General features: G+C 37.0%; 2 protein-coding genes across 2 annotated transcripts; one reads left to right on the top strand and one right to left on the bottom strand.

Annotated features, from left to right (window-relative positions):
* The first annotated feature begins 3,522 nt into the window (after positions 1–3,522).
* Positions 3,523–6,139, top strand: LOC143551686 (ethylene-responsive transcription factor RAP2-7-like). The gene is made up of 7 exons (XM_077042068.1): positions 3,523–3,953; positions 4,894–4,919; positions 5,017–5,047; positions 5,134–5,221; positions 5,311–5,456; positions 5,669–5,783; positions 5,894–6,139. Exons 1-7 carry the CDS (start codon positions 3,523–3,525, stop codon positions 6,065–6,067), a joined length of 1,011 nt encoding a protein of 336 aa, XP_076898183.1. The 3' UTR covers positions 6,068–6,139.
* Positions 6,140–7,100: 961 nt separating this feature from the next.
* On the bottom strand, positions 7,101–11,899 carry LOC143551690 (uncharacterized). The gene is made up of 12 exons (XM_077042071.1): positions 11,798–11,899; positions 11,048–11,147; positions 10,784–10,911; positions 10,548–10,698; positions 10,360–10,469; positions 10,173–10,256; positions 9,410–9,458; positions 9,226–9,317; positions 8,970–9,081; positions 7,921–8,328; positions 7,280–7,752; positions 7,101–7,167 (listed from the first exon to the last, which is right to left on the bottom strand). Exons 2-12 carry the CDS (start codon positions 11,138–11,140, stop codon positions 7,161–7,163), a joined length of 1,707 nt encoding a protein of 568 aa, XP_076898186.1. The 5' UTR covers positions 11,141–11,147; positions 11,798–11,899; the 3' UTR covers positions 7,101–7,160.
* Positions 11,900–12,140: the final 241 nt, after the last annotated feature.

Raw genomic sequence — 12,140 nt, 5'->3', positions numbered from 1 at the left:
TTCAACAGTTGGGACTGTTCTTATCCTTTCACCAACTCTTCGAATTTCAACAAGATTCAAAAAGATTCAAAAGTAAGGACTACACCCCCTTACCTTGGCAACCAAGTAACTATAAGACAGGTGAGGGTACAATGTCAAGGCAAAACCCTTCACATACTTAGCACCTGCAGGGAATTGAAGCCAATAATACCTTGGCAACCAAGTAACTATAAGACAGGTGCGGGTACAGTGTCAAGACAAAACCCTTCACATACTTAGCACCTGCAGGGAATTGAAGCCAAGAATACCTTGGAAGTAAAGTAACTATAAGACGAGTGCGGGTACAGTGTCAAGGCAAAACCCTTCACATACTTAGCACTCGCAGGGAATCGAAACCAAGAAGGATCTTCTGGGCCATGCTTGCGGAAACGGAAATAATATACCCGCATAGCGGGAACGTTGAGAACTAGATTGTTTGAAGCTCCAAGATGGAATTAGTTGTTTAACATAATTGATCACTATGTTTAAAACTACCAAAACCTCATGGAGAATCTACACAAGTGGTACTCAACGCTCCTGACTTGCGAGGAGGTTACAGACCTACCCGCATCATACCCAAAGATCAAGCAGAAAAGTCAGGAATTTCTGCACGTGACATTAGGACTTCCGCGGGAAGAATCCCCATGGAAAACCTTAAAACTAAACCCCTTTTCAAAACCCCTTGCTTAAGTCCAAAGGTTCACCTCACTTATTAACAATTCATGAGAAGAACATTGGACTGGGGGGGACTTGAAGAGGTAGGTCCCAGCAGAGCCTAGTTGGACCCGCAAGACTCACCTCGAAGAGGGACGTCTGCGCAGTTGAACTCGCAAGACTCCTTAGAGGGACGTCTGCGCAAAGACCAACTGGATCCGCAGGACCAACCATGCTCAGAGAGATGACGTCCTTACGCGCAGTACGCAAGCTGTTCCCGCAGGAAAAGCCTCTCAATGGTGACGTACTCCGCCTGTTCCCGCAGCTGCGGATACTAGCCATCAGGGAAGGCTACCCGCACTAACAGCAAGGCTACACGCACAAGGCACTAACTCTCAAATAATTCAGTAATGTTAACTGAAGAGGGAATGAGCAAGCCGGGAATACTCCCGCCCAAAGCCGGGAATTCTCCCGCCCAAATGAGCCAGTCCGTACGCTACTGGAGGACCTTTTGTACTATACCTGCCAAGGTATAGACAAAAGATCTGACCAAAGCTGCGACAGCTCACTGACAACAGTACGACGAGCAGCACGCTCTAGTACTTAATGTCACTATCAGCCGCTGCCTACTCACCAACCCTTGTCGTGGCACGTACATAGCCTGCAGTTGGTGGAAAAGGAATAGTACACAGCCGGCCATGTCACTATCAGCCGCTGCCTACCCACCAACCACCAGCACGGCACGTGCGTAGCCCACAGTTGGTAGAAATGAATATTATACAGCCGGCTGTACCTTCTTGGACACCTACCTTCGGCTATAAATACTCCAACACCTTGGAACGGTATCATCATCTTATATCTTCATATATTATCCGATATCTGCTCTAGTCATTTCTCTTAATATACACTTATAGTCAAGAGCAATCTAGTCTGATTCTCACGCCGGAGGGTGGTCACAAGGAGGTACCCCCCTTCTCAGTGACGAGCTCACGGTGTCTGTTTTGCAGGTCATCAGAAGAACAACCATCTTTGCCGGACCTAACCCTCGTGGGAAACATCTACTTAACCCCCAGATTATCCGTAATCTGCCCCGGGGTCGATTAGTGTTTCTTCAGTGGTGTAAATGAAATGTTTATTTAATGTATGGATGTCTATCAACACAAGTAAACAACATAGAAATTTAGATCGAAACAAGTCAAATAATGTAATGGTTTGTATAAAATACATGAGAAGTAAAAAAACCGTTAAAAAACTTAGTTCACAAGATTGTTAATTTCAAACATGTAATAGATATTCTTTTTGAAAAGTTTTCCTTTTTTAAAATAACTCAATAAGAATAGTCCATGTCTTGCTTCTAACTTCATGAAAACAATTCTAAAGCTCATATGAAAAAGATGATAATTTGAACGACATGAAAAAAACAAAAACAAAAAAGGACTTCACAAAAGAAAAAGAAAATAATAATATATGAACTCCGGTCAGGGAAATATGGTTAGCTCGTACTACTCTTAACTTCTATCATTATTGACTCCAGTCACGTAAAAAAGTTTATACGGCCATCAAAACGCCGGGTTAATCAAAAAACGAAAATATACGTTATATACATATGAAATAAAATAAAAATGCTTGTTGCTTGATACAATACCCTCTCCGCCTTGCTTGAAACTTTCTCTCTTCATAGGGGTACGCGGGCGTTTGCTTTGAAAACCAAACCGCCTAGTAATGAACCTTTTGTAACTTATAAGTTATACGTAATTGTTATGTGCTTAACTAGGGTTCATGACGTTTTAAAAGAAAACTTATTTCATTTTTGGGTAATTGACTAATAAATTTGTTTCATTGTAGTTAATGTTTGACTTTCGACTTGTTTATGTTTCGGATGATGAATTCAAATTAGTTGACATTATATATCAAATCTTTATTAATAACAAGTTGATTTAAATCTAAATTTAAAACTATTACCAACAAACACCTAAACACGATATTAGTATTATAGTACCTATATAAGTGGGGGTGCAAACGAGCCGAGCCGAGCCCGAGCTTGACCAGGCTCGAGCTCGGCTCGTTTAACTTACATAGAGCTCGAGCTCGAGCTCTATTTCCAGAGCTTGAGTTCGGCTCGTGAGTAGATTTTTCAAACTCGAGCTCGGCTCGTTTACCTTTTATAATATAAAAGTTATTTATTAAATAATATAATTATTTTTATATATTTTTTCTATTATAATTTTTTGTATAAAATAATATATATTATTTACTTATTTTTATTTATTTTTATAACATGATATATACATATATATATATATATATTAATAATTATTAACTATATATTTTAAGAAATTATATAAATGACAGGCTCGTTTAGGCTCACGAGCCGGTTCGAGCTCGATAAGTGAAGCTCGGGCTCGGGCTCGTTTATTAAACGAGCTTACTTTTAGGCTTGAGCTCGGGCTCGGGCTCGATTAAGCTCGACTCGTTCGAGATTTTTAACAAGCCGATCTCGAGTAGCTCGCGAGCAGCTCGGCTTATTTGCACCCCTGTATATGAGCCGACTATGAAAATGATATTGTTACATAATTACTATTTCTCAATAGAATAGCATGTACTTCACGTGTTTAATATCATCCTTCATCGCCATATATAATCCTACAACGGCGTCGTTTCCACCAATACTCATACTCTATTAACTTTTCATCCGTACACACACACACACACACAAGCTGTGTGTTCGCGTGTCAGATAGTTTGTTACTTTGTTATAACCGTTTCAGTTTCCCTCCATTTCTCTCTCTAGATTGAATATTAATCACACAGACAGCTTGAGCTTGATCAGTTAATCCATCAAGGATTGAAGATGATGTTAGATCTAAACGTTGTTGCAGATATTAACTGTGGTTTTGAGTCTACTAATTGCTTCAGTTCCGGTGCTTCACTTTCACTTTCCTCCAGTGTAGAAGATGAACAACCTCTAGTCTCCGATGACGTTATTTCCGTATCGAATGAGAATTTGATTACGAAGCAGTTGTTTCCGGTTGCCGGTGGTTTGGAGGTGGAGGATGAGTTGAGTTATGGATTAATTACATCACGTTCGTCGATGATATCGTTTGTTACGGCGGACTGGTTGAATCTCAAGGTACCGGAATCTGTTGCTGAGATGCAGAAGAACACGGAACCGATGCTGCCAAGGAAACTATGGAAAAACCGACGTGGACCGCCGTCTAAGAGCTCACCGTACCGCGGAGTGACGTTTTATCGTCGGACCGGCCGTTGGGAAGCACATATATGGTGTGTTGTTGTTATTATTATTATCCTTGATCTACATATTCTATTTCTAATTTAGGTAGTTATTATTTCTAATTATGCTGTTTAGTGTTAACCGTATAATGTTCATAACTAGTTGTACGGTACAACATGTCAATGCACGTTTTGCTTGATCCGGATGATAAGAACAGAACTCCGTGTTCAAAATCTCTCAGAATTTGAATTCAATATGTTGTAAGGAGAGGTGCTAACGAGCCAAGCCACTCGCAAACTACCTGAGATCAGATCGATAAAAGCTTGAAACTAGCCGAGCGTAATCATATGCATAACTAATTGGACAGTACAACATATCAATGCACGTTTCGCTTGATCCGAGTGATAAGAATTTCGTGCTGAAAACGAGCGGAGGCAAGCCGAGCCTAACTAGGCTCGAGCTTGGCTCATTTTGACTTACGAGAGCTCGAGCTTGGCTCAAACTCATTATCGAGAGCTCGAGGCGGCTCGTGAGTCGTTTTCTTCTGCTCGTGTATTATTCAACAATTTTTTGTATACGTTTTTAATTATGTTATATGTTTTAAGAAAAACCTTAAACTAGCCTAAGCCGAGCTCATGTAGTACCTTAAACGAGCCAAAGCTCGGCTCGAGCTCGGGCGTGCATTGTGAAACTAATACATATAAGTCCAGAAGACGTAAAACTTAAATATACTCAACGTTTAACTAAATGAGCTTCCCATACAAGGCTCGAGCTCGGTTTATTTGAGGCTCGAGCTAGAAAAAGATCGGCTCGTTTCATGCTCGAAAAAATAGCTCGTGAGCGATTTGGCTCGTTTGCCCCCCTAGTTCTTACTAAAATTGATATTATTATGGAATATAAATTAATAGGCTGTAAGAGTTCTCAATGATCCGAATGCTTCTTATTTTGTTTGCTGATTAGAATCTAACATCTTAGCATTTATCTGTTCAGGGATTGCGGAAAACAAGTGTACATAGGTAAGCATAGTTGATATTCCAATTCTGTTCAAGTCACAACATAAATTAGTTTCAGTTTAATGTATTAGTTAATGACTTAATGCTGGTATGATTACAGGTGGATTTGACACATCCTATGCTGCAGCAAGGTGAGTGTTCCCATTTTCCAATAAGAAATTTAGTTTGGCTACACAATATTTATCTTGGTTTAGACTTATTTGCAAATTGAATTTAGAGCATATGATCTGGCTGCAATCAAGTTTCGAGGAACTGGTGCAGATATCAATTTTGATTTGAGTTACTATGAGGAAGATATGACACAGGTGGAGACAATTTAGATGGTTTATGTTGTATGGTACTTTTAAGTTTCATGATCATTATAAGGCCTAAGTTTTTCATACTGATGTAACAGATGAAGAACTTGTCAAAAGAAGAATTTATTCAAATACTGCGTCAACCCAGTAGCGGATCCTCACGTGGGACTTCAAAATACCGAGGGGTAACCCATCACAAATGTGGTAAATGGGAGGCTCGCATGGGTCAGTTACTCGGGAAAAAGTAAGCAAAAATTACTTGTTACCTTGTTGAATTCAAAATTTTAAGACATGATTAAAATGTTCAGTTGCATGTATGTTTACCTAGGATTATTTGACAATGAAGCAGAAGCTGCAAGATTATTGGAAATATCATAATATGCAAATCACCATAAACATGCCAAGTTTCTAGTGTGTATGCTGTTAAATAACCTGCAGTTTCTTCTCTGAATACAGGGCTTATGACAAAGCTGTTGTCAAATCTAATGGAGTATACATTAACTGGAAAGGAAAGGATGAAGATACTAATGGTTACAATCTTGATCTAAATTTGGATATTGGTATGACAAAGGTGTGTGTAAACTCTTGTTAATTATGTGGTAACAATTAACTGAGTTTTACATGATTCAGTTGTGATGATTATAGACTAAAAGTGTAAATTTATGATAATATTATTGCCAGGAACCAACAATAACGTTTGGAGTCTCGAACACATCATGGCAAATGCAGTCGGCAATTGGTCATAATGTCGCATTTGCCTCTACTGCAGCATCATCAGGATTCTCCTCTTACCAAGTTCAAAACCGGTCAGACCAATCTGTCAAATATTTGTCATGGGGTACAAAACTGAAGTAGACCTTTAACTCTGGTCTCTTTGATATGCTTATAGATAGATGACTGCACAAATTCTAGTATCATCGAATTCATTTTCTTAGTCATTTTTATAAAAAAAACTTGTTTGACAATATGAAACTCAAACCGAAGCCATGGCAAATGACAAGCACCCAAGATTTCATGTTTCTCATTTGAATACACAAACAGTATGGATTTAATAATTGAATGTTCATTTCATATAATCAAACCAGATAAGTTAGAAAGATGAATAATTTACATTCCAAATACCCGGATACTAATTTCTCTAACCCGAACCTCTCATTCCTCTGAAATTGTTCCTGCAAGCCTCCCACTTCACTTCTGGTGTTAACTTGAGCCCCATCAAAGTGCAGTTGCTGATACCCGTTTGTTATATGACCATTTGAAAACATGGGTTGTGAGTGCTGTTGCTGTGTGCAGCCCTGGTTCACGAGCCTGGAATTCAGATCTCCATAATAATCATTCCGTGAAGAAGGAAACCGGGGTGTGATGTGTTGTTGCATGAAGGATGTTTGGGCCGATGCAGAGGCAGATTGTTGTTGTTGCATCAAAAGCCAGAGCTTTGTCTCTTCATCAAATGAGCTTGACCTCATGTCAAAAGATGATGAATTGCCTCTTCCAACAGCCATTATTGCAGGATCGATAAGATCATCACTACTGTTGCGTAGATTCCCTATTGATGGTGTACGATAATGATTGTCTGGTAAAGAATTCTTCACATAACTTCCTGAAAATAAAGCAAACAAAGCACTATTAGTCTTTTAGTATTTAACTATTAATACAAAATATCGGTTATAACTATAGGAGAGGATAGACCCATTTTTGGGATATTTTATGGATATTATGATTATCCATAAAAGTACAAAACAGTTTGCTTTGTGATTGCAGAATAGAATTTGACATTTAACAAAGTCAAAACACTTACTTAGGGTTGCAATATAAAGAAAGAATGCAAATTTATGTATATACAAAATGTCACGTACCAGAACTAGCAGAAACAATCGGCTCCGTTCTTATGCCCGACGAAAAGCCAGGAGGGGGTTTGGGAAATCCTGGTGGTATCACGTTCTGAGCCCTAGATGCTTTCATTACAAAACAATAGTAATTTAGAAAGATATTAATGAAAATATCTATCCAACTATATACACCACATAAAAATTGTAATCATAGAACCCTAGAAATAAATTATGCTACATGGATGTGATACGCATACCTTGATATTGCGGTTTGTAGGCACGGTCCTGGTTCTCAACAGAACCTTCATTTGCAAAAGAAAATCTTGATTGATCACTCTTTTGAAAACTCCATAAAGAACCATGCCGTCCATCTTTCTTGTCAAACAATCCAGTTACCGTTTGAGGCAAAACCGAATCATCACACCCATCAAAATCCATGGATAATATATTTGATATTATACTGCTTTCAACAGCAGCAGAATTTTTGTCATCATTCACAAGACTATCATCATCAAGCCGTCTCAGTTGCTCTACTATCTCTTCATTAAAAATAGATTTAGACCCTCCATGTATTCTATCTAACTTAGCCAAATTTTCAAATATCTTCTCGTTGTATACACTGTTTAATCTAGATTCTGCATGGTTATTTACACCATAAACGTTTTGACTACTCGACTCCGTATGACACCAATGGTCACTATTCTTAATTACCTCAGCGGGTTTCAAAGAATTTTGTGAATCTAACTTAGCCAGATTTTCAAATCCTTTCTCATTGCACGCATCGTTTACCCTAGATTCTGCTTGGTTATTAACACCATAACCATTTTGACTACTCGACTCTAACTCCATATGCCACCAATGGTCACTATTCTTAATTACCTCAACGGGTTTCAAAGAATGTTGTGAATCTAATACCAAACCTGGTTGTTCTTTTGTAATGTTAGTGTCCATATGGGTTAGATCATCTTGTCCTAGAGAAAGAGGTCTAGAAGCTTCCCTAAAAGGCTCACTATATAACTTGCTGGTTGATGATTTTAATGGCACAAAATCAGAACATTCAGCCTTGTCAAGATTACTCCTATTGATGCATACAGAAGACATATCAGAACATAAGTTTAGCATCGGCTCTTCTGATACTAAACTAATATCTTTATCTGCACCTGAATTACACGGCCTTGCAACAATATCAACAAAACTTTTCACATGTTTGGTTGATTTTATTTCTTCGTCTTTGTTGTTAGAACACGACAAAATATCATCAGAAGCTACTGCAGCATGTGCTACCTCCTGAACAATAGCAAAAAAAGTTTCACAGTTGTGAACTCATGATCTAAACTATAGAAAAACAGATTACAAGAAAACAGTCACACTGTGTTTTAGGGGTGTGCATGGGTCGGTCGGGCTTGGTTTTGGATTCAAAGTTCAAACCGAACCAAAAACTAAAATTTCGGTTTTTAAGTTTTTAAAAAAAACCGTTCAAATTTCGTTTTTTAGGTTTCGGTTTCACCATTTAGGCTACAAAATTTAAGCCGAAAACTAAAATTGGCTAAAAATAATGAATTTGGGCCTACATTTATTTGTTAGTTAATAACTTTTTTATTGATATACACCTGGACTAAAATATTTGGGTACACTATGTATTAATTTATTATAATAACTTAGAATTCAAAAGAAAAAAAAAATCTATAAGTTCAGTTCGTTTTTTTGGGCTTTAGTTACCCGCAAACCGAAACCGCACCAAAATTTTGGCTTTTGTGAAGACGTAAAATCAAACCATGGGTTTTTATTTTGGTTTGGTTTCTGGTTCTTTTGGTCTGGGATCGGTTTTATTCACACCCGTACAACGTGTTTTAACATTAATCATATTTTTCAGTTGGAAAGAATAACAGAAAAAATCTTACTTCTAGGCAACAGCTAAAAGCAGGTACCTGAACGGAAGCACTGCGGCTATTTGAGTGTTCATCTACCGGGGGTGGCAACATACTACCCGAGCGTTTATGCAAATATTGAGTAGCACCAACAATTTCTTGAACTCTATTCCTGCAATTAAATTTGTTAAGAAGCTTTATTATGAGATCGTATAGAACTTTAGTCTCGATGTTTAACTAAATGCAAACATAGAATTAGTATCAATTCACAAAATAGACAACAGTGACATTAAGCTTTTAATGTGATATATAATACCTAGTATGAACTGCAGCAATTTCATCTTTGCCAAAACTATCTTCTTCTGCGCCAATAGTATGCAAATATAAACATGCAACATTGTTGCAGGGCTGACCAACAAAAAGAAAAAAAATTAGTTTTCTCAAACATTTACTGAAAAAGTGGATCTTGATGACTTTTTAGTTGACCATTTCATGCATACCGTATTCCTTAACCATGAATGACAGTACTTTGCGGTCCCAAATGATGCTCTGCAAAAGTTGAATTTTAACTGAATGATTGATAATCAAATACATATGATGCCCACCATGTCTGTAAACGAACCGAATGTTCTATGAAGCGATGGGAAGTTCGTTTATGTTCGTTCATTTAACAAAAGAACATAAACACAACTTTTTTGTTCATTTAACTAAACGAATGAACATGGACACATAGCTCGCTCGTTCATATATGTTCTTTCATTTACGTTTGTTTATTTCAGTTCGTTTATGTTCCATATTCACTCAACTTTAGTTATTAAAAAACACTAATTTGAAATCAATTTTAGTTTCATAGTTAAACCTTTATTGGATATCTTTGTTGACTTCTTAATTGTTAAAATTAATAATAATGGTACTTCAGACGCTAGTTTGAGAATACGTTTACTTTTAATAGGTCTTTGTTTATTTTAGTTTGTGTTCGATTATATTCATCTGTGTTTGTTTACGTTATTTGTGTTCATTTTTGTTTGTGAACCTTTCATTTAGAATACTAACAACGAGTATAATAGAGCACAAACACATTCATTTTCTTATGGAGAGAGCATGAACAAGAAAAATTGTTTGTTTAAGTGTCCGTGTTCGTGCTCGTGCTCGTTTGTTCAGTTAAAGTTAACACAAACAAGCCTGTTCGGGTTCGCTTGGTTCGTTTACAGGCCTACCGTCCATAAATACAAGTAAACAAGAAATAGAAGGTTATGTACTTGCCTTAAAAACCTACCATCCAGCACATAGCCATGCATGGATTGAATACACCTCACTGCTTCTTCCTCTTTCGAGTATGCAATATATCTATAAATACTTAGACACTAAGCAATATATAAAATAGCATACAATATATAGTGTGCATTAACATATACCGAAATATATCAATTTTAAAAGCTGTAAAACATACACACTACAAGTGTCGTTGGCAAACTGTTGAACAGTCCCACCCGATGTCCGAGAAAGAGAAACCTTAGTAACTTTCCCGTATTGCCCAAAATAATCTTTCCGCTGCAATAACTGCACAACAATGACCCAATAACATTACATAAACATTGGATGGTCCCATAAACAGAATTGAAATTTAAAGGTGCATACATCTTCATCGGCCAGACTAATGGGCAGCCCAATAATATACGCCATTTTTCGTTGAATAACTCGGACACTGCTAAGGTCTTTCCTTCCTTCATTCGGTTTGTGTTTAGCCTTCGGTTGCTTTTGTTTTTTACTAGAATTATTAGCAGACACCCTACACAAAGGACTGGTTTTATGAATCTTAACGTAAAACGAAGCGATTAAAATTAACAAGATTGGAAAGTATTTCAATTTTCAACCTCTGAAAATTTGATTCCAACCCTACAATTCTATTCTTATCATATGGTGTCCGGCATGCAGGACATAATCCCTCTGTTGCATCCTTTTCAGCCATGTCGATTATGTGATGCCAACACCAAACACACACCTGAAATAGTAAGAATAATAATAATGTAAATATGTAATCTGAGTTTATAAACCTAATTTCCTTCCATCTAAAATTGAATAATATTAAACCAACAAACGAATTAACAAAAAAAGAAATTGGGCTGAAAAAAAAAAACCTCATAACCACATTTGCAAGGCTTTAATTGTTGATCAGTCCAATCCATCTCTTCTGCACACAAAGGACACCTCTTCTCTTCTTCATTGCTCATGATTCCTCTGAAATCACATAATACAAAACCTCAACATATATCTTCATCTTTAATGGTTCCAAAAGTCAAAACCTGTTTGTGATTGGTTTCGGTTCGGTTAATCGGTTTCAGTGGAGAGAATTATAAACTGGTCCCGAACCAAGGGATGAGCAATAACCGGACCGTTAAACGAATTGAACCGAATTAACCGAAAAGCAGTTATCGTTATCTTTTGTACCCTCGTTAACCGAATCATTCATAATTTCATATATTTCCAGGTTTTATACCTCCATTTCATGTATTTAATACCCATTATTTCATGTATTTCTAAGGAAAAATTTTAGTCCAGTTTGATTTTAGTTATTGACCGAAATTAACCGAACCGTGCACACCCCTGCCAAAAGTTCGGTTAACCGGATTCAGTGTGCACCTCTAATCACCACATAAACTCATGAACACACATTTGCTAAAAAAAACCCTAAATTTTCCAAAACTGAAAGCATCAAACCCTATACTCACAAATCAAATCCACACACAAATGCATCTTAACACTTTGTTACAAAATTGCATTTACACCCACAAATGTTGTAAAATGTAGCAAATGAACATGCAAACAAAAACAATTTGTGTAAAAATAAAATTATAAAAAGTTACAAGAAAAGAATGAATGAAACTTACAGTAATTGGTTGGTGGTAGCAAAAGCAAGTAGATAGTGTAAGTAAAGAGTACGGCACAAAACAAATAATTGAAAGAAAACCACAGGATTCTTCACACGAACCTTTTTTTTCTCAGGATGTGGAATTGTGGATTTATTTATTTGTATATATTATTTTATCCTATGTTTATCAGGCTATCATCTCCTATTATTATCCTACGTAAAATATTGACACGGGACCCGGATAGATTTTATTTTATTATTTTTTTATCAATGAATAAAATTCCAACTACTCAGGGTAACTATGTGACAAAAGGCGATCGCGTACGGTATCGGATGGCCCAAACTCATCATCTCTTATTTAA

This window comes from Bidens hawaiensis, unplaced genomic scaffold, assembly GCF_021521415.1.
Source record: "Bidens hawaiensis isolate Kalapana, Puna unplaced genomic scaffold, B.hawaiensis_p1.1 tig00016560_1, whole genome shotgun sequence".
Classification (NCBI taxonomy): domain Eukaryota; kingdom Viridiplantae; phylum Streptophyta; class Magnoliopsida; order Asterales; family Asteraceae; genus Bidens; species Bidens hawaiensis.
This window is presented reverse-complemented; position numbering and strand designations above follow the sequence as displayed.

Excerpts from the sequence above, each read along its gene's own strand:
- LOC143551690 (XM_077042071.1), bottom strand. The coding sequence starts at position 11,140 with ATGAGCAATGAAGAAGAGAAGAGGTGTCCTTTGTGTGCAGAAGAGATG. Across the intron at positions 10,470-10,547 it reads TTAGTCTGGCCGATGAAGAT|TTATTGCAGCGGAAAGATTA; the intron begins GTATGCACCTTT and ends ATTGTTGTGCAG. Across the intron at positions 10,257-10,359 it reads GCCAACGACACTTGTAGTGT|ATATATTGCATACTCGAAAG; the intron begins GTATGTTTTACA and ends AAGTATTTATAG.
- LOC143551686 (XM_077042068.1), top strand. The coding sequence starts at position 3,523 with ATGATGTTAGATCTAAACGTTGTTGCAGATATTAACTGTGGTTTTGAG. Across the intron at positions 3,954-4,893 it reads CGTTGGGAAGCACATATATG|GGATTGCGGAAAACAAGTGT; the intron begins GTGTGTTGTTGT and ends TTATCTGTTCAG. Across the intron at positions 5,457-5,668 it reads GGTCAGTTACTCGGGAAAAA|GGCTTATGACAAAGCTGTTG; the intron begins GTAAGCAAAAAT and ends CTCTGAATACAG.